General features: G+C 38.2%; 1 protein-coding gene across 3 annotated transcripts; it reads left to right on the top strand.

The window, feature by feature from the left end:
* On the top strand, nt 1-26,503 carry znf276 (zinc finger protein 276). 3 transcript variants are annotated; one of them, XM_062022391.1, is made up of 12 exons: nt 1-138; nt 5,436-5,661; nt 7,686-8,001; nt 10,390-10,436; nt 10,515-10,871; nt 13,545-13,626; nt 16,154-16,234; nt 16,301-16,420; nt 16,503-16,578; nt 18,862-18,979; nt 22,560-22,659; nt 25,498-26,503. In XM_062022391.1, exons 2-12 carry the CDS (start codon nt 5,484-5,486, stop codon nt 25,775-25,777), a joined length of 1,755 nt encoding a protein of 584 aa, XP_061878375.1. In that variant the 5' UTR covers nt 1-138; nt 5,436-5,483; the 3' UTR covers nt 25,778-26,503. The 3 variants fall into 3 exon arrangements, with proteins under 3 accessions (XP_061878375.1, XP_061878376.1, XP_061878377.1); XM_062022392.1 differs by having other exon boundaries at nt 10,518-10,871; XM_062022393.1 differs by having other exon boundaries at nt 10,539-10,871.
* Nucleotides 26,504-26,618: the final 115 nt, after the last annotated feature.

Consider the following 26,618-nt stretch of genomic DNA (forward strand, 5'->3'; position numbering starts at 1 on the left):
AGAGGAAGAAGGAGAAGAAGAAGAAGGCGCTGAGGAACATAAGACCAAAATACTTCCGACATTGATTGTTTTTATCCAGCGGAGGAAGTCAGCTGTCATGGAATACATCAAATGTTTCTAGCGCTGGGATTGACCAAGGTAGACTTTCTTTCAAACAATAATACGTCAATGTTTAGTAATACATTTTCACTTCCAACTTGGCAGTCATAGCAGTATGATGCGGCTAATCACCAGCTAATGCTGCTAGCCTGTTTGGGTGGCTGACTGTTTGTATGCAGCGCGATGAAGAAGTCAACTATTCTACATTTTATGATTTAGAAATGTCAATAATGGATTAGTGTCAGCGTACAATGATACCGCTAACTACTAATACATTTTTGGTACAGCATAATCAAGTCGCTCAGCAACGCAGCATCACAAGCACTCGTTTATTCCAATAAGAAATATCACTATTATGCAGCAATATTATATTTTTACTTTTTAACACGACACTGTGCCAAACCCGATAAAACCACTTGGATAAACTATAATCAACTATGCGACCTCAGATTCATTACATTACTGTGTATTGTGTATGGGAAAACATTTCCATTACCCTAAAATATGTTTGTCACACACTTATTAAATGTTGTGTAAAATGTATATGTACTCGCCACAAATATCTGATAATGATAACCGTGAGGTCCAGTTATTATATCTATATTATATTGTCTCACACTTCAATCATTTGCAAGACTATTAATGAAGTTAACATTCCAAGACCTTAGATGGCAATAGTGTATAGACTGGGGGTCAGCAACCCGCGGCTCTTTAATGCCGCTTTAGTGGTGTTTTTAAAAAATGATTGAAAATAGAAAAAGATGGGTGGGGGGGGGCGCGATTTTTTGTTGTTTTAGTACGTTTTTTGTTTGAGGACAAAATTGACACAAACCTTCCCAATTGGTAGAAAAGCCCACTGTTTAATATGTTTGTGTGTATGCTTCACTGATGAGAGTATTTGGTTTTGTCCTACTAATTCCGGCGGTTCTTGAACTCATCATAGTGTGGACTGTGACACAACAGTTTGTTTACATGTAAAATCTTCCACTCCTCATTTGTCTCATTTTGTCCACCAAAAGTTTAACGCTGTGCGTGAATGCACAAGGGTGTGCTTTGTTGATGTTATTGACCTGTTGGAGTGCTAATCAGGCATATTTGGTCAGTGCATGACTGCAAGCTAATCAATGCTAACATGCTATTTAGCCTAGCTGTATGTACATATTGCATCATTATGCCTCATTTATAGGTATATTTGAGCTCATTTAATATCTTCTACTTTTATCCTCTTTGTATATAATTTAGTTTTGCATGTTTAATGACACATTATCTGAATGTAATATTGGCTGCATTTCAGATAGTTGTTTGCGTGCGTGCCTTGTTGTTCCAGACCACAGCAAACATTACCTACCTTGCCAAAGATTGTAATAAATCTATTAAATGAAGACAGCCTGCCGTTTCCTTTAACTTGGACACACATCTATACTTTTGGCCAATAAAGCCAGTAATTTCCAGGAGTTATCTCACCTTCTGAGTAACCTCTGATTTACTAATGGTTTCTAATGTTGTAAAAATGTGTAAAATAAATATTAAATTTCAACATTTCTGTGAACAAAGATTTGCTTCAGCCTGCGACACATAGTCATTTTGATAGTAGGCTATTATAGCTAATATAGACACTTACATCATGTGTTGCCTTTATTATAAGACTTATATACGGCTTTTAATTTGTTGCGGCTCCAGACAGATTAATTTTTTGTATTTTTGTTCCAATATGGCTCTTTCAGCATTTTGGGTTGCTGACCCCTGGTATAGACTATAGTGTGTTGCCATAGTCAGGGAGTAGTCTTTGCCATTAAGCTAAATATGCCTCTTCTGTTGAAGTACCAGTAGAATGGAAAAACAAGTTGACTTTATATTTAAGATTGTGTTTCATTGTATCCATTAAACCATATCCGATTGTATTTAGAATTCGCAAAGTATGAGAAAATACTGTCTAAACATCACAAAATGCCACAATTTCAGAAGGCCATTTCGAATATTCCGCTCTGAATGTCTTTGGCAATTTCCATAGATTGACGTCACAGTGGGAACGCTTGTGCATGCAGACCAGTCATACTGGAAATATGCAAAAATTACAAAGATATGTTCTATCATTCACAATCCCTATATAAGACATGAAGACATACAGTATGTTTTTCTTTTTCTCGTCCACCCACACAACCGTCTAAATAACCATCCAAAACCTGCTAACAATACTTTATTTACATATCGGGACCTACTCAGTGGCCCAGTGGTTAGAGTGTTTGCCCTGAGATCGGTAGGTTGTGCAGTGTTTCCCATAAACTGCCAAAATACCTGTGGGGGCGTGGCTATGGGCGTGGTCACAATGACATCATCGAGTAATTTGCATAATTTACTACAATGATATGATTTTCTCTAAAAAGGCTAAAAAAATGTATACTTACTAATTAATAATAACAGTTTTGTTTTAAACGTCCATCCATCCATCCTTTTTACAATATAATTACAACACTTTATGTACATATTTATATACAGATTTGAACAATAAGTTATTCACTGAAATATATTTATTGTGGTTCTTACAAAAAATATATCTTATAAAATATAAAAGCTAAAATGTCTCTTAAAGTTCTGCCCCTTTAATCAGTGCATACTAAATAATTTAACTTTAGCCTACTACTACAACCATATTATTTACCAGCAACATAAAGTGAAACAGAGGCAGAGGTGTCCTGCCACAGTCAGTAACAAATAAACAGAAAACAGTAGTGGTCAAATACAAATAAGGCAACAAGAGAAGTATCCTACACTTCTCTTTTTTAAAGTAAATCTGAACAGCCTATATGGGCATCTACATCAACTATATGATTTGCCTGAGAAGCTGGACAGGACAAAAAATATATTATTATTTTTTTCTATTTGTGGCGGACGTAATTCTTTTGTGGCGGGCCGCCACAAATAAATAAATGTCTGGGAAACACTGTTGTGAGTTCAAACCCCGGCCGAGTCATTCCAAAGACTATAAAAATGGGACCCATTACCTCCCTGCTTGGCACTCAGCATCAAGGGTTGGAATTGGGGGTTAAATCACCAAAAATGATTCCTGGGCGCTGCTGCTCACCGCTCCCCTCACCTCTCAGGGGGTGATCAAGGGTGATGGGTCAAATGCAGAGAATAATTTTGCCACACCTAGTGTGTGTGTGTGACAATCATTGGTACTTTAACTTAGATATTAACCAAATATTCGCAATGTTTTTATTATAAGCGCTAACGCAGACCAACTATTTTTTAGCGGCGCATTGATAACAGAGAGCTCAGCTAACTATAGCTTATGCTGCTGTACTATGAGCCAGACGGTGTCCTGCTACTGCTGCGTTGTGTCTCGGCTCGTCAAAGTTATTCTATGTTAAATTATGCCTCCCTACTGGATAATAGCAGGATTTAGCCATAAATCTAGATCTGTTTGCAAATCTGTGACATTCAATTTATACGACAACCGAAGACGATGTCTGCAGGCAGAAACTTTTCCTTTTTAACCCTTTTTTGGATTATGATTCATTCTCAATCTAAACAGGAAGATATGAAGATTGTGTTAGTCCTTGTCACAGTGAGAGCAGACATTGTACAGTAAGCAATTGTTTTATTATGTTTGTAGTTTGTTTTTCTTGTTTAGCACTTAGCAATACTGCTACATGATGCTTAGTGTTTCACTGAAGCTGGATCTGTTTAGCACACAGCTTCTAAAACTTGTAGCTCATCCTCCTTATATTCAGGCTATAAAAAGTTAAAGTACCAATGATTAGGTGTGGCGAAATTATTCTCTGCATTTGATCCATCACCCTTGATCACCCTCTGGGAGGTGAGGGGAGCAGTGAGCAGCAGCGGTGGCCACGCCCGGGAATCATTTTTGGTGATTTAACCCCCAATTCCAACCCTTGATGCTGAGTGCCAAGCAGAGAGGTAATGGGTAAAATATAAAGGTTTTGAATCATATTTTTCCCAAAGTAATCGTTGGCTCTCACAAAGTCTGCATGATTAGCATTGTTGTTGGTGGGGAAAGGATCTGTGGTTCCCACCTTTACGTCACAGATCATGTGACTGGCTTGCTCTTTATCTCTCAAAATAGCTCGGGAGTCTCAGTAAGATTGATAACATTTTGACCGTATCTATTTACTCGCAAACTTTGTTAGTCTTTTGGTGTTATCAGTCAGACACTAGCTTCAATATAGAGGCAACGTCCATTTTCTACCGCTTGTCCCTTCATGTTTTTCCCAATACACTGTTACTTTTAAGTCCTACAAATATGAATATATATACTGTTTATAATGTCAGTGTTGTCACTTATTACACACCAGCTGTTTGATTTAACGTGAATCATACTTGTAGTTTTCGTGACGAAATTCGGAAGTGTTGAAATTACTATGACTAATGCAAATCACTAGCATGTGTATGGCACATTAGGTGTGAATTAGCATTGAGCTAGCACATTTTGATCAGTGGAGCCTTACTTTTGAGTGATTACTATCAGCCGTGCTTGCTTTTTTGGCATGGAACATTTTACCTTTACCTAGAGGTAGTCCATCAAGTGCTTCAGTCTACAACCGGACTTAATGTCATGTGTAACAAAGTATCGAAATATGGTACTGCTTTTACGTGAATCGGTACCTGGTACCACCAATAAAAGTATATACTTTGGTGCACACCTCAAGGTGTAACTGGGCACCATTTTATTTCATCTTGCACTTCCGTCATTTGTATTCAGTATGTTTTATTATTATTTATACATTTTTACACATTTACTTATTTGTGAGACAAAATGTATAAATTCACCCCCAAAACAGTTGTTTTTGTAAAAGCTGTAAAATACCTATACACCCCACGTATGAATTGTTTCTACAAGGGCTGTGTCGTTCGAGCGTCCACTGATCAAGTACATGATCGGCCATTGACGATTAATGCCATTTAATGTTGATACTGTCTTGCTGACAAGTGAGAGCAGCTAATTATGTGTCTCCATACACAGTGTGGAGATGCTCCCCTAAGTTAATAACAATCACCTCCATTACAGCAATAATCTGCATTTCTTAGTGTCTTAATTATCATTATCAAGTATTAGGACAAGGCAAACCATGTTAAACACCAGAAGAAAACCAGGTGTAAATAGTGTGTTGAAATTGTTAAATTGACAATAATATTCACCATAAATAAAGTAAAAAATGGACAGTGGATACGTTGATCTTTATCTTTGTTAGCTGGTAAACTTACAATTACAGTAGGGAATCAAATATTAGTTCCCCCCACTGTATTTATAATACAGTAAACCAGTTATTGAACTAAAATAATTTTGCACATCTTTTTGCCAACATTGGCTGCAGGAATCCATCATCCAAACCAGCTGCTGACAGACTTCATTGTGGAATAAAATGAAGAGGAAACGTCGAGGCTCAAGGCCGTGTGAAGCTGAGAAGAGGGCACGTGGAAACCGAAGAGCTCAGAAGAACGTCCATGCAGCAACACCTGCTCTACAACGTGTTACTACAGATGCTAACTACACTTCAACCAACCAGCACAAGCAGACAGAAATCAAGTCCAACACCTCCAGTGAGTAGCTCAGTTATTTTGTTTAATGAATATTCATTCCTGATTTCTCCCAATATTTTAAATTGGAGACTTTCTATCAGAGGTGGGTGGAGTAGCAAAACATTTTACTCAAAAAAGAGTACCACTAGTTTTAGACAGAATATAGGTGGGGTCCCCAAAACTTTTTGTGTATGTATATGTATATATATATACACACACACATATATATATATGTATATATATTTACACACACACATATGTATGTACATGTGTGTGTGTATATATATATATATTTATTTATTTATTTTTAAAAACATTTAATTTGGGAATTCCCGTGAACCATTTATTGGGCGCTGGCGGGCTGGATGTGGCCCACGGGCCGTAGTTTGGGGACCCCTGCTTAAGCGTAATATGACTCAAGTAAACGTTGTCTTGAAATAATTACTCGAGTAAACAAGTTTTCAGTGACATTTTTTTTACTGAGTAACTGGTGACTAGCTTCTCATGTATTTAGTAGGTAATTTTTGGTACATAAACTTTTATCTCAGTTGGTGTTTTGCGTGTGTGTGAGAAAGAGGCACATTTTAAAATCACTTGCTAATGTTATCATATGCACAGGTAAAACATAAATACATCTTGAACTTACTGTCAACATGTTTTCTTTAGTTGGAAGTGGAATTCTTGTAGACTGAAAAGTAAACATTTCTACTGACACAAATGACAGTGAATTATATAAATGTTATTTTTTTTAGTTCAAAAGTAAACATCGGAGAGTTCTGACGTTTCACTTTTTACACTGCAGTTTGACTGTGGTCATGTGACTGCCCGGCTGAGTTTGATTGGTAAAACAGAGTCACGTGACATAAGTCTCTAACGAGCAAAATGAATTGCTAACACTAATCAATAGAATATAAATAAATATTAGAGATGTCCGATAATATCGGGCTGCCGATCTTATCGGCCGATAAATGCTTTAAAAAATGTAATATTGGAAATTATCGGTATCGGTTAGGAAATTATCGGTATCAGTTTCAAAAAGTAAAATGTATGACTTTTTAAAATGCTGCTGTACGTAGTGGTACACGGACGTAGGGAGAAGTTTAGAGCGGCAATAAACCTTAAAGGCACTGCCTTTGCGTGCCGGCCCAATCACATAATACCTACGGCTTTTCACACACACAAGTGAAAGCAAGGCATACTTGGTCAATAGCCATACAGGTCACACTGAGGGTGTCGTATAAACAACTTTAACACTGTTACAAATATGCGCCACACTGTGAACCCACACCAAACAAGAATGAAAAACACATTTCGGGAGAACATCCGCACCGTAACACAACATAAACACAACAAAACAAATACCCAGAACCCTTTGCAGCACTAACTCTTCCGGGACGCTACAATTTACACCCCCCACTACCCCCTACCCCCTCACCTCAACCCGCCCCCCAAACCCTGCCCACCTCAACGTCCTCATGCTCTCTCAGGGAGAGCATGTCCCAAATTCCAAGCTGCTGTTTTGAGGCATGTTAAAAAAAATAATGCACTTTTGTGACTTCAATAGTAAATATGGCAGTGTCATGTTGGCATTTTTTTCCATAACTTGAGTTGATTTATTTTGGAAAACCTTGTTACATTGTTTAATGCATCCAGCGGGGCATCACAACAAAATTAGGCATAATAATGTGTTAATTCAATGACTGTATATATCGGTATCGGTTGATATCGGTATCAGTAATTAAGAGTTGGACAATATCGGAATATCGGATATCGGCAAAAAAGCCATTATCGGACATCTCTAATAAATATGATATAAAAAACAATTAATGTAGCGGTCAGAAAGAAATTCGTAAAAGTAGGATATTTTTTAAGTAATACATATGTTGTATTAAAACTACTCTGACAAGTACAGTGTATCCAACAAGTTACTGGAGTAAATGAGTACATGCAGTTTATACCCACCTCAGGTATTTGATAGCAAATGTTTCACATAACAAGATGAATTTACATCTTAAAATGGATGGTTTTGTGCTTTATCCCAACAGGTCGACTGTCCGCTGCTGTCTGCAGGCTTTGCCACGGAAAGTTTTCTGCACGGAGTTTGCGACATGCTTTCAGCAAATGGCCTCAGGATTCTCTGGATGTCGTTGAGGACAAAGAGTATGTTGCAGCCCAGTCGCCCGCTTTGTTCCACGCTGACTTCCAACGACTGGTTGGCGTGCAGTTGGACCCCGATCCCCGATTATCTGCATTTGTTTGTAAGAAATGTCACAGCAAGTTCTACAAATGCAACAGCATCCTGCTGCACTTTCTACAGATGGTTAATGTGCTGCCTGTTGGCAAAGACAACCCTAAAAGCAGGTAAGATCAGTATTGGCTCTCAAAATAGTAAATATACAGCACCCCAGATTTCATTTGCACTTCCTCCTAAATGTCAGTTAAATACCCAAGCTAATATTTCCATAAGAAATAATGTTCAGTTCAGTTCAGTTTATTTGGAACATGCATACGATACAATGTAATGCATCACATATTTCCAGTTGTTTCATTACAGCACACTCGAAAAGGAGTAGCAAGAAGCTGAGCTTATTTAATCCTACCCCTTTCATACCATAGTAATTTCATCCCATCCCCTTTTTCTCTGTAACAGAACAGTGAATAAATAAATAATATACCATAGTAAGTAAACAAATACTAAATACATAAATAATCTTAATCTCAAAAGAAAAAGGGGTTCAAGATGTTCATCATTATTATTGTTGTGTGTACTTTGTGAACACTTGTAGTTTGAACAGTCTCTTAAACTGAATCATATTGGTGCTTTGTTGGATTTCTTTGGTTAAAGGCCTACTGAAACCCACTACTACCGACCACGCAGTCTGATAGTTTATATATCAATGATGAAATCTTAACATTGCAACACATGCCAATACGACTGGGTTAGATTAGTAAAGTGCAATTTTAAATTTCCCGCGAAATATCCTGCTGAAAACGTCTCGGTATGATGACGTTTGCGCGTGACGTCACGGATTGTAGCGGACATTTTGGGACACCATTGTGGCCAGCTATTAAGTCGTCTGTTTTCATCGCAAAATTCCACAGTATTCTGGACATCTGTGTTGGTGAATCTTTTGCAATTTGTTTAATGAACAATGGAGACAGCAAAAAAGAAAGCTGTAGGTGGGAAGCGGTGTATTAGCGGCCGGCTGCAGCAACACAAACACGTAGCCGGTGTTTCATTGTTTACATTCCCGAAAGATGACAGTCAAGCTTTACCATTGGCCTGTGGAGAACTGGGACAACAGAGACTCTTACCAGGAGGACTTTGAGTTGGATACGCGGTACCGTGAGTACGCAGCTGCGGCTTCCAAACATTTGATCGCTTGCCCGTACGTGCGTGCCGCTATGTGCATGTCTTGTACGTAACTTTGGGGAAATATATGTGCTGTATGAACTTTGCTGAGGTGAACGGTACTTTGGGCTGTGGGATTGAGTGTGTTGTGCGGGTGTTTGAGTTGTATTGGTGGGTTATATGGACGGGAGGGGGGAGGTGTTTGTTATGCGGGATTCATTTGTGGCATATTAAATATAAGCCTGGTTGTGTTGTGGCTAATAGAGTATATATATGTCTTGTGTTTATTTACTGTTTTAGTCATTCCCAGCTGAATATCAGGTCCCACCCGCCTCTCACAGCATCTTCCCTATCTGAATCGCTTCCACTGCCCTCTAGTCCTTCACTCGATCACTTTCCTCATCCACAAATCTTTCATCCTCGCTCAAATTAATGGGGAAATCGTCGCTTTCTCGGTCCGAATCGCTCTCGCTGCTGGTGGCCATGATTGTAAACAATGTGCAGATGTGCGGAGCTCCACAACCTGTAACTTCACGCTACTTCCGGTAGAGGCAATGCTTTTTTATCAGCGACCAAAAGTTGCGAACTTTATCGTCAATGTTCTCTACTAAATCCTTTCAGCAAAAATATGGCAATATCGCGAAATGATCAAGTATATCACATAGAATGGATATGCTATCCCCGTTTAAATAAGAAAATCGCATTTCAGTAGGCCTTTAATCCATTCCATAATTTAATTCCACATACTGATATGCTAAAGGTTTTAAGTGTTGTACGAACATGCAAATGTTTTAAATTAGATTTTCCTCTAAGGTTTAATTGCTCCTCTTGTGTTGAGAAGAATTGTTGTACATTCTTGGGTAGCAGGTTATAGTTTGCTTTGTACATCATTTTAGCTGTTTGCAAATGCACCAAGTCGTTGAATTTCAATAATTGTGATTCAATAAATAAAGGGTTTGTATGTTCTCTACATTCAACATTATGTATTATTATAATTGATCTTTTTTGTAAACCGTTAGTGAATGAAGCGCACATTTATAGTTGTTTCCCCATATTTCTACACAATAACTCAGATATGGTAACACTAGCGAGCGATTTTTTACCTATGTCTAGCTTGTGTGCTATTGTGTGCTTAGCTGTTGTGTAGCTGGGTTGTTGTCTAATTGCGTATCATATTAATAATCAATAACATTTTCAGAACACAATGAACAACGAGCTGCGGAATGAAAATGAAAATAAATTGCAGCTGATCGGTGGTATTAGAATATAATTGTATATGAATAGGGAAGATGCAGTTCAATATAGTTCCACAACAATGAATGGAACTGATGTGCTGTACAGAGAGTTTATAGCTAATGCTAATTTCCAAATCTTGTCCTCTTCTGTTTTTATTTCAGGCATCATCCGATGTTTTCAAAACTTTCAGTGAGCCATGAGTCGACATGTAAGAGAAGCATAACTTGCCTTTTTCTTTGAAGCAAACATGTACGTGAGTGTGTTCCAATACCTTCTCCTTTCTCAGCAGCATTACCATCCTTTTCTTCAGACCCCAAGTGCCTGCACAAGCTGGTGTCGTGGGCTCACCACCACGCAGAGGCATGCAGGTCCTGCCCTGACCTGAAGGAGGTGCTGGAGGACAGGTGCTGGGGCTTTGTCAAGGCCGTGTGGCGTTGTGTTGACGGGCACAGCTACACTCTGGACACACACAGCACCTCGTCTGTCAAGTCTGGCCACATGCTCCAGCGCGGAAGAATCGATGAGCGGCAAGAAAGGAGCTCGGTGGGGATCGCGGTCGACAGCGTGGTTGGACAGAGTCCACTCTCCGTCACGCAGCAGACTTGTGGCTCGGCATTAGCAGACTGGAGCAGCAACACTGAAGGTTGTAATCCTCTTTAGCTCATCTTCTGCTATCAAATATGACAAATACATCAATGAAACAAATGTGATATGATTGTACCTCATGACAATGATAAGGTTTGATTTGTACACCACTTTAAAGTTGTCCTACCCGGCTCATTCTAGAGCACAGGTGTCAAACTCAAGGTCTGGCCCGCAAACACCTGGAAATGATGTGTCAATAAAGTACTTAATATTTTCTCACTAAATGTAATTTATTTTTTTCATTTTGACAGAAAAAATACATGTACTGCTTGATATTGCCTACATTTTAAACTTCAATAGTATCCAATATTGCAACAAATATTACAGTATATTATCATACTTTCCAAACATGTTTTTGTCTGAATAAAAATACTTAACTTTACAGCAAACTAACCATCAATTTAATGAAAATGACCATACATTTTCCCATGTTCTTTACAGCATATTACTGTAAATTGAAAAAAAACTACTACTGTTTTTTGCGTTAAAATTCTGTTGATTGAACTGCCAGTTTTTGACTGTAAAATCTACGGTTGTTGTTTTTAACGCTGTATTACTGTAAATGGAAAGATGGTACATTTGTTTTTACGGTAGAAAAACTGGCAGCTAAGTTGCCAGAATAAAAAAAATAACTTGTACTGTTTTTCCATTAACAATATAATGTTGTAAAAACCTATGTAAATTCAACACAAGAATTCTGGCATCTAAGCTGCCCCCCCCCCGGTAAAATGTTGTAAATGTAAATACAGTTTTTACTGTAAAATCGACAGTCTACTTAAAACAATCTATATAATTAATAATGAAATCCAGAGGCCAATTCATATATTATTCGCTGTTACAAGTGGCCCCTTTGACTGCGATGTGGCCTTCAATAAAAACATGTTTGACACCTGTGTTCTAGGGGCTTTTAAACTGGTATTGCATAGCAATGCCACACTAAAAGTACTCCAAATCTGCATTATTTGCTTTATGGCCAACACGCTCCATTTGGCAGCCTCCTACCAGAGGTCACACCTAATCTATTGTGATTAGTCAAGGGTTGGCATGAAGTTCCTGTCTCTGGGTGTTCACGAGTGTCGCAGAAATGAAAGCATGAATAAGTAAAAAAACACTTCGACATCATGTCAAGTACAACTTTTTAAACATGAACATAAGTCATGTACTGGAATAGACTACAAGACCATCAACAAGGCACTTTTTTGTCAGTTTCAAGCCAGTCTTGTGCAGGTCGACTATGGTCCTATAACGACAGCTATTTGGTCTTCCTCATGGTGGATTGCTGTGCACAGAAAAGTTGCGTCAGCAAATTTTACGCGAGATAGTGTCCCTACAAAATAAAGCTCATACTCCAATGAAATGACACTTGCACTATAAAATACATTAACATTTATATTCACACGCTTTCCTATAATTGTGGATGTGTTTTACATTTGTTGGACTCTAAATATGAAAATATAGAGACGTATTAATGTAGTAATGCTGTACATGCAGTTCTAATGTGGTGAATCATTGAAGTATTAAGTATAAGCACCAAATCAATCTGAATATATTGCCGTCTTCTCTGTCTTTTAGCATAATCACAGGTGTCAAACCTAAGGCTTGGGAGCCAAATGTGGCCACATCATTTTATGTGGCCTGCAAAAAAAGGCTGTAAATAATAGACCTTTCTGACTAAGTGCATTTAGTATTCTTTCAATTTTGACAGAAAAATGTTCTACATCCAATTGCATATATTGTTCACTTTGGGGCGGTATAGCACGGTTGGTAGAGTGGCCGTGCCAACAACTTGAGGGTTCTAGGTTCGATCCCCGCATCTGCCATCCTAGTCACTGTCGTTGTGTCCTTGAACAAGACACTTTACCCACCTGCTCCCAGTGCCACCCACACTGGTTTAAATATAACTTAGATATTGGGTTTCACTATGTAAAGCGCTTTGAGTCACTAGAGAAAAAGCGCTATATAAATATAATTCACTTCACTTCACTTTAATATTATCTAATCCATCAATGCGTTCGTAAAAATCCTAGTAATCAAAAATAGTTTCCTATGCAAATTGTGTAAAGATGCTATTATACATTTATATTCATATATATTCACTGTTACATGCAGCACTTTGAGGGAAGCCATAATTGTGACGTGGCCCTCAATAAAAACAAGTTTGACACACCTAAATGATGACCATATGCATGAGCTAATTAGCATGGTGAATATGGGAGGAGTTCTTCAGCACACAATTGACTGTATGTGTGATTTATGATGAGAAGAATGCATTCAAGTGTGCTCAGCATGCTTTTATAAATCAGAATTTTTTGGCGTACTTGCCTTCTGAGGTTTGTGCTAACGTAATGTTTACTTTGGAAACCACGCAAACTTTTATAAAATGAGGCTGCTAGTCTGTTGGTTCACAATGCTTGCTGGTTAGAGGATCAAATACTTACTTCACTCAATATAGCACAGATTCATTTAACATTTTATGTTATTTATTTGCAGTATTGCATTGTCCATTCTGTTTCTGTTACAATAAAACTACCATACAATTTCTGGACTGCTCTCAGGGGATCAAATACTTATTTTCCCCGCTGTATTTATGAGTACTTATTGCCTGTGTCATTGACCAGGTTGTTTTTGTGTAGCTTATGTGTGACTTTCTCATGGATTGTGTCTCTTTTAGACTCCACAGACCCAAAAGAGACGATCTGTGCCGCTCTGAAACAGCACGAAGACAGGCTGGTTGAAAGTGATCTTTCTGACAGGTGTGTCACTGTTTTCACTATATACACTCACCGTGGACCTGAATGTCTCATATTTTTTGGGCCTTGAATTATTTATTTTAAGGACTCAAGGAACTTTATTGCCACATAAGACACATGAGATGGCACAAAATGTAATACCAGAGGTCCCAGATTTCGCCCAACAAGCGCTACAAGAACAACAGTAACGACATAATATGAATAGAATAGGCTATAGAGTAGGTTATAAATAGCACAGGTTAATATAAATAGAAGAGAATAAATCAAATAGAATAAATTGTCATCCTGTAGTGTGAATAGGATGTTAACACAACCCAAAAAAGCCTGCTTCAGCCCACCTGGTACACGTGTGCAAGTTAAGTGTTGCCCATGCAGGGATGAGGACCTGGGTTCAATTCCCTGCCCTGATTGCGTCAGGGAGGGCATCCGGCGTAGAAAGTAAGCCAAAACCGTTCATGCGATTTGCTGTGGTGAGCCCTGACAGAGGAGATAGAAAAAAGAGAAAATATGATGTTTTAGGGCTGGGCGAAATGGCCTTTTATTAAATATCTCGATATTTTTAGGCCATGTCACGATACACGATATAAAGGACCAGTCAGACAAGCGAGTCAGCTTACCCCACAAGTCGCGCTTCACCAGGCACACACCCAACGTGGCAGCTGCACCACCACGCTGACCAAGTCAGCTGCACCGTGCAGGCTTAATTGGTGATGAGCACCGCTGTTTCACCTTACCACTACATCAGCTGCACTGCACAGGGACCAAGAAAGCGGACCTTCAAAAGAGTACACCTTTGAGTCCATCTGGCAGGTAAGAAAGCACACTTTACCTCCTTGCCTCTCGCACTTCTCACTGAACCACCGCCGGACAGCGGCTGTCCTCGTCAGCAGCCCACCTGCCGCAAGCATGCCACAGGCCAAGAGACCAGAGAGAGAGAGAGTGATGCCAATTTTAAAGGCGTGCCCCAATCAAGATTTCACATTTACACACACAGTGCAATCCAAAGGCAAGGAATGTCCCAAAGGGCACCCTGCCACAAAAAGAAGCATGAAAAATGCAAGGGATAACAAAAGAAAATAGAAAAAAAAAATAAAAGCGTAATAGAAAAATGTTTTTGTTTTGTCTTTGATGTAAAATGTCTTTATAATATATTTTAGTTTGTGGGAAGTTTTCATGATCCTTTTGTCTTCTTCATTACCATTAGTGAACACTGGTTAAACTCATCGATTGTAAACCCAGAGAGGCGTTCCAGGGTTTGTGCAAAAAGACCTCCAAACTTTGCTAAATGGGCATCAACGTGGTGAAATCACTCATGCTTTTAGCTAATCACAAGTTGTACAATAATAGCAGGCAGTGGTTAACGGTGTCAAAAGTCTTTGGCTTGACCGACAAAGCAACTTCTGCTGTATAAAACCAATGAAAATAGAAATAAACACTCACATTCAACAGTCTTGTGAGCCAATTGTAATTTGCTAGAAGGTAACAGTTGAGGTAACCATCTAAGGTCTGTAATATCATCACAGGGTTCAGAGAATTTGGAGAAATCACTCCACGTAACATTGAATGCCCATGACCTTGGATCCCTCAGGCAGAAAACCAACATCAGTGTGTAAAGGATATCACCAAATGGGCTCAGGAACACTTCAGAAAACCACTGTCAGTAACTACAGTGCGTCGCTACATCTGTAAGTGCAAGTTAAAACTCTACTATGCAAAGTGAAATCCATTAATCAACAACACCCAGAAACGCCAACCGGCTTCGCTGATGCAAAGTGTAAAAGTGTTCTGTGGTCTGACAAGTCCACATTTCATATTGTTTTTGGAAACTGTGGATGTCGTGTCCTCCGGAACAAAGAGGAAAAGAACCATCCGGATTGTTTATTTATTTTAAGTGGTATTAAAAAGCCTTAAATTAGAATTGCTGATAACTGCAGAAAACCTGTACATAGCAATCACCATTCCTCCTCCCTTTCCCAAAACATCCTTCCCATCCCTACACGATTAACACTTAACTTGCACACGTGTACCAACTGTGCTGAACTGGGCTCTATTTGCACTACAGGATCTCAATTAGTTGTATTTTTCTATGCATAATGTATTCATATGCATACATATCCTTGCATGGCAGCTCCCGCCATCAGTGTGTGAATGGATGAATGTGGAAATACTGTCAAAGCGCTTTGAGTACCTTGAAGGTAGAAAAGCGCTATACAAGTATAACCCATTTATCATTTATATAACTGTAACTGTACTGTATAACCTACATTACTCTATATCATGTTTTATTTAAATTATGTACATGCTATTGTTCTTGTGGACTCATTGGACTAAAACAAAGACCTCAGGTACTACATTTAGGGCCATCCTGTGTCTCATTTGTGCTGCTATGGCAAAACAGTTAATTAGGTCATTGATTTTTACTGTATGCAGCTCCTTAGTGTAAACATTTTGCAAAAAGTGTAAAAACTGGTAGTATTGTCTTACAGAAAATGGTTCACTAAGATAGGTTAACGTGCGTGTGTCCATCCAGAGTGTTGTCAGAAGAGGAGTTTGAGGATAAAGGAAAGAGCTTGTCAGAAGATGAGTCATTTGAGCCATATTCAGACAAAAGGTTGGTTCAGGTTACTGCTAATGATTGCAGATGGATAATGAGGAAGTAATGGATGCTCTCTTACAGCCCTTGCAGGGCAATCGTCCCCACCGAGCAACGACAAATGTCAAATATCTCAGGAGAGCCTAAAGTCAAAAAGAAACCTGGACCCAAACCTGGCTGGAAGAACCAATTCAAACCTAACGGGTAAATGAAGTTCTGCAAAAAACATCAAAAGTATATTTTAGCAGGTTTGTGTTGTAGTCGTGCACTGTTGTTGTGTCTGCAGGGAGGAGCTACCTAACATCTACAAGTGTCCATGCCAGGGCTGCACCGCGGTCTACAGAGCTCCTGATGGTCTGAAGGTTAGAGCCTCCAATAGTTCTGACTTTCTGTCAATGAATTCTAATATACACACTTCTCAAGAAACAAGAGAGACACATCATCACAATTCAACTCCAAGCCAGTAACAAGAATATGAAGTTGTCTAGTTGGGATTGGGAAGAAATAACTTTCAAGAGTCAGATTGAGCTGCTTCTGTTAGTAACAGCTGAAAGGACAGACCATGTGGAAAGACAACTTAATGAAAACAGAGAAACACACGTGCACATTGTAGTCAACTGTACGTATATTGTAATGCTTCAGTCCAATAACAATAAAAACCTAGTGGTGTATTATTCTGTATGTACTTGCATGTAAAATGTGAGATATATATAAAAATATATATATATATATGTACACGCACACACACAGTATGTGTATATTTATGTTATGTACATTGATGTGTATATATATATATATAGTGGTGTATATATATATACTGTATATGTACAGAATATGTACTGTATGTATATATGTATGCATATATGTGTATATATATATATATACTGTATATATTCAGTATATATACAGTACAGGTTTGGACACACCTTCTCATTCAATGCATTTTCTTTATTTTCATGATTGTCACTGAAGGCATCAAAACTATGAATGAACACATGTGGAGTTATGTACTTAACACAAAAAGGTGAAATAATTAAAAACATGTTTTATATTCTAGTTTCTTCAAAATAGCCACCCTTTGCTCTGACTACTTTTTCGTACACTCTTGGCATTCTCTCGATGAGCTTCAAGAGCTAGTCACCTGAAATGGTTTTCACTTCACAGGTGTGCTTGAAGCTCATTGTTGATAGCTGCAGAAACCCTAAGTAGATATAGGAGAAAACATATCCTTGATTATGGATTGAAGTGAACTGTGTGGGTTGGACATCTTTTTGTGGACATCTCCTGTCTGTCTCCGTGTTGCTAGAAGTCTTGTTTTGTCTTCATGTTGTAAAAGTAGCAGGAACACTAATACTCTCAGACAAACTCTTTTATACTTGACACCTTCCACTAACTGTACTTCATGTTATTAAAGGGGAACTGCACTTTTTTGGGGAATGATGCCTATCATTCACAATCCTTATGTAAAACAAGAACACATTTGTTATTCCTTTTTATGCATTTTAAATTTAATAAATGCGATCAAAAGTCCACTTACAATATTCTGCCTATAAAGCCCTTAAAAAACATCCAAACACCTCCATTAAGGTTTTATATACATTTATGCACATTTATAATAACATTTAGTATTTACATATTTTGATCATTTTAAGCATACGGCAGCACATTAATTTCAAAAACGCATCACCACGTTCACTTTTTCCTTCAATCATAAGACTAACTACGACTCATGCACACTTAGTGAGAGCCAACAAACATTAAACATCACTTACTGTACAAAGTCTGCTCTCACTGGGATGCTAACTGTTAGGATGTTCATATATTCCTGTTTAAATGAAGAATAATCCTCGTAAAGGGTTAAAAAATAGGGGTTGGTGCAAAAAAAAGTGTCTTTCGCATGTCTATCATCATCTCCAGGTCTAAGTTGGCTGTCAAAGTGTACCGACTTCTCAGTTTATCTCTGTCATTTTACTATCAAGGTGGGAGGCATGATTTATAGTCTATAATAAACTTTTACAAGCTCAGAGGCGGGAACGCAGCTCTCCAGCTGATGTCAATACGTACTGTAAGTTGCCTATTTGTGATCAATGTTCCGCTAAAAATAGGTCCTTAACGTTAGCGCTTATAATAACAAAATCGCTAAAACTTGGTTAACATCCAGGTCCAGAAATGTAACTGGAGTATTGTTGGCAGTTTTTGGATGTTTTTTTATTGGGTTTTATGGTCTGTATAAACGTAATAACATCACGGCTCCCTTTGGGTCCATTCTAAGCAGATTTTTATTTACGAGTTGAAATGCATTAAAAAAAATGTGTTCATGTCTCACATAAGGATTCTGAATTATAGGCAAAATTCCAAAAGTGCAGTTTCCCTTTAAAGAGAGTGAATACTTACTTTACATTAAATATTTGCAATATATGACACTAATTTGTACAAGTTTATTTTAAATTTGACATGAAATCAGCTTGTTTAACTTATCATGAAAAAAGCCAAATTAAACAGACTATGTTTGCATTTATTAAAGCTATAAAAGTCTTAAAATACTTTACAGTATACCTATGCGCAGTTTTTCCTTTTGTACGCTGCAGTGTAAAAACTAAGAAGAAAATGACTCTCCCTTGTTTTCATGCTGACTGGTCATCTAGAAACATATCAAGGAGCATCATGACGAGGTGAGAGAGCGACCCTGTCCTCACCCAGGATGCAACAAGGTGTTCACCATCGACCGTTACCTGCAGCGCCATGTCAAGTTGATCCACACAGGTATATTTTATTTAAATGTTTTATTTCATTATATGTTTTATTAACAATACATATATCCATCCATCTAATTTCTACCGCTTGTCCCTAATTAAATAGTTTTTTGTTTACATGACATCTTACACTGTTTTATATACATTACGTATTACATTACATAATACACTATATTTTATTTACATTACACATTACCATAGATTTTTATTTACATTACATATTACACTCGATTTGATTTATATTACATATTAGTTTTTACAGTAGATTTCATTTAACAGAGAGCAATAAAATGCCAAAATTGGGCAACACGCTGGCCACATATAACATTAGCATGTTAACAGTTAGCAAATACCAACCAGGTTATATGACTCTGAGGTGTACACTCGCAAAATTAGTTAAAGATTTTAGTTGGCATGCTTTTGTTTGCGTGTGTCAGGTGCCAGGTTATATAAGGTAATAATTACAGATGTCCGATAATGGCTTTTTTGCCGATATCCGATATTCCGATATTGTCCAACTCTTAATTACCGATTCCGATATCAACCGATACCGATATATACAGTCGTGGAATTAACACATTATTATGCCTAATTTTGTTGTGATGCCCTGCTGGATGCATTAAACAATGTAACAAGGTTTTCCAAAATAAATCAACTCAAGTTATGGAAAAAATGCCAACATGGCACTGCCATATTTATTATTGAAGTCACAAAGTGCATTATTTTTTTTAACATGCCTCAAAACAGCAGCTTGGAATTTGGGACATGCTCTCCCTGAGAGAGCATGAGGAGGTTGAGATGGGCGGGGTTTTTAGGGGGTGGCGGGGGGTGTATATTGTAGCGTCCCGGAAGAGTTAGTGCTGCAAGGGGTTCTGGGTATTTGTTCTGTTGTGTTACGGTGCGGATGTTCTCCCGAAATGTGTTTGTCTATCATTTTGTTTGGTGTGGGTTCACAGTGTGGCGCATATTTGTAACAGTGTTAAAGTTGTTTATACGGCTACCCTCAGTGTGACCTGTATGGCTGTTGACCAAGTATGTCTTGCATTCACTCGTGTGTGTGAAAAGCCATAGATATTATGTGACTGGGCCGGCACGCAAAGGCACTGCCTTTAACCTTTATTGGCGCTCTACTTCTCCCTACGTCCGTGTACACAGCGGCGTTTTAAAAAGTCATAAATTTTACTTTTTGAAACCGATACCGATAATTTTGAAACCGATACCGATAATTTCCGATATTACATTTTAAAGCATTTATCAGCCGATAATATCGGCAGTCCGATATTATCGGACATCTCTAGTAATAATACTGAGGCATACACCTGCTAGGTTAGCAAGTTAATGTTAGCATGTTAGCGTTGTAAGCATGTAATAAACGTTAGCAAAGGGCATTTTGACTTTGGAACGGTTAAGGGGGAATAGCCAGTTAATGTCTAAATGTCCTCCAATAATCACACAAGGTTTTCTTGTATTTTAGTCACCTAATTTACAATAGCTAAACTAGTTAGCAGCTACACAACAGCCAAATACACAATAGCGCACAAGCTCGACATGCAGTATGTGATGAGTGTCTTTAATTGAAAGTCTAAAACAGCACATTTGTCAATATACACAAGTAACAAATAATTATGGTTGCAGAAGCGTATTAAAAACAGTATCCAGTAACAAACGTGTCCGCATCATTCAATGTACTGCATCATCATCATAGAGAGCTATTCACCAACAGGGGATTTCCAGCTCTGGGTCAAGGGGGACCTGTTGTACATTTAACAGTAAGGATTGATGTACATTATCTTTGACTCCTGCCTTATTATTCGCAATGTTCTGTCTGTGCTATTATGTTTATTAATATGCATATAATCACGTTTCATCAAATATATATTAGGAAACTGGATAAAATGCGGCACATTGATAAAGCTTAACCTATTTTTCTGTAACGATCTACAAGGTTAATATAGCTGGCTTCTCTTTCTTCCCCTCCATTTATCTGCTTTCTTTTGTAATTCAAGTTATCATTACATATAGTATTGTTGCATTTGAAGCAATTGTATTGTTGATCATAGAGGTAATTATTAGAGATGTCCGATAATATCGGCCTGCCGTTATTATCGGCGGATATATGCTTTAAAATGTAATATCTGGAATTATCGGTATCGTTTTTTTAAATTAACGGTATCGTTTTGTTTTGTTTTTTAAATTAAATCAACATAAAAAACACAAGATACATTTACAATTAGTGCACCAACCCAAAAAACCTCCCTTCCCTCATTCACACAAAAGGGTTGTTTCTTTCTGTTATTAATATTCTGGTTCCTACATTATATATCAATACAGTCTGCAAGGGATACAGTCTGTAAGCACACATGATTGTGCGTGCTGCTGGTCCACTAATAGTACTAACCTTTAACAGTTAATTTTACTCATTTTCATTAATTACTAGTTTCTATGTAACTGTTTTTTTTATATTGTTTTACTTTCTTTTTTATTCAAGAAAATGTTTTTAATTTCTTTATCTTATTTTATTTTACTAATTTTTAAAAAAAGGACCTTATCTTCACCATACCTGGTTGTCCAAATTAGGCATAATAATGTGTTAATTCCACGACTGTATATATCGGTATCGGTAGATAAGAGTTGGACAATATCGGTATATCGGCAAAAAAGCCATTATCGGACATCCCTAGTAATTATTGTTATTATTCATTATCAATAGTACTATTTCTATTGGTATTTGTATTGCTCCATTTGTAGTGTAATAATGTTCATTGTCATTTCTGTGTTAATATTTACTTCACCAACTGCTTCTTTGCTATCACTTTTGCTATCATATTTGTACATATCCTATTTGCTGATGCAGTTCTGTTGTTATTGTTGTTGTTATCTCTCTGTCTTATCCCCTCTTGTCTCTGCAATTTCCCCGTCTGTCCTCCATTTTTTCTTCTTTCTATCCCTTCCTGCTCCGGTCCGGCTGCGCCAAACATTGAAATAAATCCATTCAATAAAGTCAAATACAAATAAGGCAACAAGAGAAAAGTAAATTAAATCTGCACAGCAGATATGGGCATCTACATCAACTATATGATTTGCCTGAGTGACTGGACAGGACAAACATTTTTATTATTATTATTATTATTATGACAAACACACTACATGGTCGCACTGTCTGTCATTCAACCGCAAGGTATTGACCCCATAAATGGAATTGATGCGGTATCGTCGCTATATTAGTATTATTAGATTTTTCATTTTATTAATACTACATTTAAATAAAACATGACCGGCATCAAGCTAATCAGCTCCTCAATTTAACAGCTAATAATTTAGTTGGCATGCTTTTGTTTGCGTGTGCCAGGTTAATTCAACAATTTTGCCGTCTAAAACAGCACATTTGTCACATACAAAGTCTACAAGGCAGAAGTGTATTAGAAAAAGTATCCAGTAACAAACGTGTCCGCATCATTTAATGTACTGCATCATCATCATAGATAGATGTAGCGTGTATTACAAATCATTTTCAACACAATACATATTGACTAAGCTCACCATTTGAACAAAGGAATGTGTGTTTATTTGTGTTTGTTTCTGTTTATTAGAGGAGAGAAACTACATCTGTGACCAGTGTGGACAAACTTTTAAACAAAGGAAACATCTTTCAGTTCACCAAATGAGACATTCTGGAGCCAAACCACTGCAGTAAGTACTACAGTATATCTGCTGTATGCTCTATAAAACAATACAGGACAAGTACTGTTACCTACTGTACAAGCACATGTTGATTCAGAGTAAGCAAAATGATCATGAAAGACATTTTCTTGTTGTTTTTAGTGATTGATCAATCCCTTTTTTTGTGCTGATTGTTGGTCTAAAATTTCCAGATTTCTTCACAAAACTGTGCCAAAAGCTGACATTTTGAGGATTGTTTTTCAACTAGATGCATCATTTTGTGATTTTAAGAGTTTGTTCTTCAGTCCCTCAAGGAATTCACGATGTCGCAATCGCGCAAATTAATGCAAAATCATTTATTCATCCTCTCAAACTGTGCAGCCTCGCAACTTTGTCCAATGCCCACAACTTCCTTGCACATTTATTCAATTAGCGATATTTTGGCCAATCTAATTTGTCTCTAAGCAGCGCTCACCTCAACTGTCCAATCAAAACGTACGTATGTTTGTTTCTTGTGTAGACAAAGCAGGAACAGGAACATGTAAGAATATGTCAACTCTTATTGATCAAAGGACAATATGTAGCTCAGACTTACTTCCTGTTTCTGTCTACAGCGCTAATGTAGTATTCAAATATTGACTTTGTAGTTCATTCATATATCTATTTCACATGTTTATCCAGGGTTAGACAATTAAGAACATATTTTCATTTGCAATGTTGACCTAGCAAAGAGGCAGCATTTACATTTCAGAGATGTTGAAGTGTGATAATCTCTTATCTTTCATTTACCAACAACAATGAGTGCTATAGATTGCTCTCAACAGTTCACAAATGCTCTTTAAAATGTGAACTACACTTTTTATTTTTTTTATTTTGCCTATTCACAAGAATACCTTTTTTTTTTGTATTTTAATTTGAAAACAATTGTCTCGTTCTAGGTGGCTAGCAATACAGATAATGGGAGCAATCAATTCTACCTCTAAATCACTTTAAAATGCATCAAAAACCGCCAACACTTCAGTTACGTTCCGTAAACCTGTATAATAAGAGGGAACACTGAGGAACTGTTTTTCTAGCATAGTAAGCTAGCTACGGCCAGTCTAGTACCCGCACTCTTTTACTATGAAGCCACGTTGATGTAACACGTGGCTTGGCATTGTCTTGCTGAAATAAGCAGGGGCGTCCATGGTAACGTTGCTTGGATGGCAACATATGTTGCTCCAAAACCTGTATGTACCTTTCAGCATCAATGGCGCCTTCACAGATGTGTAAGTTACCCATGTCTTGGGCACTAATACACCCCCATACCATTACAGATGCTGGCTTTTCAACTTTGCGCCTATAACAATCCGGATGGTTCTTTTCCTCTTTGGTCCGGAGGACACGACGTCCACAGTTTCCAAAAACAATTTGAAATGTGGACTCGTCAGACCACAGAACACTTTTCCACTTTGTATCAGTCCATCTTAGATGAGCTCAGGCCCAGCGAAGCCGACGGCGTTTCTGGGTGTTGTTGATAAACGGTTTTTGCCTTGCATAGGAGACTTTCAACTTGCACTTACAGATGTAGCGACCAACAGTAGTTACTGACAGTGGGTTTCTGAAGTGTTCCATGTGGTGATATCCTTTACACACTGATGTTGCTTGTTGATGCAGTACAGCCTGAGGGATGGAAGGTCACGGGCTTAGCTGCTTACGTGCAGTGATTTCTCCAGATTCTCGGAACCCTTTGATGATATTACGGACCGTAGATGGTGAAATCCCTAAATTCCTTGCAATAGCTGGTTGAGAAAGGTTTTTCTTGAACTGTTCAACAATTTGCTCACGCATTTGTTGACAAAGTGGTGACCCTCGCCCCATCCTTGTTTGTGAATGACTGAGCATTTCATGGAATCTACTTTTATACCCAATCATGGCACCCACCTGTTCCCAATTTGCCTGTTCACCTGTGGGATGTTCCAAATAAGTGTTTGATGAGCATTCCTCAACTTTATCAGTATTTATTGCCACCTTTCCCAACTTCTTTGTCACGTGTTGCTGGCATCAAATTCTAAAGTTAATGATTATTTGCAAAAAAAATTTTTTTTATCAGTTTGAACATCAAATATGTTGTCTTTGTAGCATATTCAACTGAATATGGGTTGAAAATGATTTGCAAATCATTGTATTCCGTTTATATTTACATCTAACACAATTTCCCAACTCATATGGAAACGGGGTTTGTACTTCTCTTTCAGGATCTCGCAGGTTCTTTTTTTGAAGTGCATGATTACGACCATTCTGAGTATACTGCATTTTGCCATACTTATCCACTTAAGACTTCTGTGAGTGTAAGAACAGGAGTGAACTAACTGAGACAAGGACCATGATGTGTAGTTATTACTGTTGAAAGTGTCGTGACCTGTTCCCCACAGGTCCTGTTTGTCTTCCTTGTGCTTTCCCTGTGTTTGAAGTTCCATTTCTGTTTTTGTGGAGCGCTGATTATTTTCACCCGCCTCTGATTGGTGATCAAGAGGCTTACCTGCTCCTGATCACTAATCAGCTTTAAATGTGAGTGTCACCCTGCATTCCTTGCAGGGCCATTGTCCTGTCACGTTGCCTGTTGGCTCCATGCGACCACGTGTGTTTCATGCCCATTTGCACGGCTAGTTTGCTGAGCTTGTTTTGAGCCTTATGGAAATATTAGAAGACTTTGGTTTACCTGCACGCTGCTTTCTGACATCCTTTTTGCATCCTGGGAAACACCACCATCGCACACATGCAACAAAAAGGACACATTCAGTAATTCCAAACATCTCGCATGTCCCCCAAAGCAGTACGCAAGTACCTGAAAGTACAGTACGTTTTTCAAGACATTTTTCTTTCCAGGTGCGAAGTCTGCGGCTTCCAATGTCGGCAGCGAGCGTCGCTGAAGTATCACATGACCAAACACAAGGCGGAGGCCGACCTGGAGTTCGCCTGCTTGATGTGCAGCAAACGCTTCGAGAAGGCCCACAATCTCAACGTGCACATGTCCATGGTCCACCCGCTCACTCAGAGCAAAGCACATCAAGAAGGAGGTCCGCCGCAGCCGCACCCGCACCCGTTCTCCGACCTGCACGCCGTCACATGCCCCGAGGAGGCGGGGCCACAGGAGCAGGACAGATGACAGCAGCGAGAACGTCTCCTGAGCTTCAACACTCATAAGTGTGTCCATTGGTGCACTTAAGTACTTGCAGTTACTCTTTTCAGCGCATAAAACACTGTCAGTACTCAATATGCTAAATGTGCAGTGATGGACACTTCACCCTCAATGCCTGCCATCTTGGCTCTGTGGCTGGACTGGAGTGGTTGCAAATCACATTAAAAAGGAGAGAAGAAGAAAATGTGTCATTGGATTGGAAGTACGCTGTTACATTTCTCACACTCAGGAACTGAGTACACTTATTGAAGTGTACTGACAGTCTTGAGGGGAGATGGCCTGCATTCTGAAACAATTTCATGTTGCAAACACTTTTCCTGCACTACCTTCAAGAAGGAATGCAACAAATCATGTGCTGTAAAACAGCCAGAATGTTCACAGATATGAAATTGTTCATACATTCCTTAAAATGCGAATACTTGTAATTGTTCAGGAGTGTTCTGTTTGTGATTCAATTTTAAAATATCAGTTATATAATATTCAAATATCTTTGTCTGAGTGCCGAGGTTACCAAGTGAATACGACAACTGGAAAGAATACTTTTGGAATTAATGTCACAGTTGTACTTTAAAAAAAGACTTTGTTACAGTTTACTTTAATACATAAATGTATTACTTGTCTCATATTGTCTTCTGTTGCCTGAAATACATGAACATGTTTGTACAAATATACATTTTAAAAACCTGCGCTTCAAATGTGTGGTCCTAGTATAACAATAAGAAGCTAAGAAATATATACAGTATGTGTGTGTGTATCCATCCATCTATTTTCTACTGCTTGTCTCGTTCGGGGTCGCGGGGGGTGCTGG

This window comes from Entelurus aequoreus, linkage group LG16 (genome assembly GCF_033978785.1).
Source record: "Entelurus aequoreus isolate RoL-2023_Sb linkage group LG16, RoL_Eaeq_v1.1, whole genome shotgun sequence".
Classification (NCBI taxonomy): Eukaryota; Metazoa; Chordata; class Actinopteri; order Syngnathiformes; family Syngnathidae; genus Entelurus; species Entelurus aequoreus.

What these genes read in the sequence shown, in the direction of transcription:
- znf276 (XM_062022391.1), top strand. Translation starts at nt 5,484, where the DNA reads ATGAAGAGGAAACGTCGAGGCTCAAGGCCGTGTGAAGCTGAGAAGAGG. An exon ending in AGTGAGCCATGAGTCGACAT is followed by an intron (nt 10,437 to 10,514) that starts GTAAGAGAAGCA and finishes CTCCTTTCTCAG; the next exon opens with CAGCATTACCATCCTTTTCT. An exon ending in GAGCTCCTGATGGTCTGAAG is followed by an intron (nt 16,579 to 18,861) that starts GTTAGAGCCTCC and finishes CTGGTCATCTAG; the next exon opens with AAACATATCAAGGAGCATCA.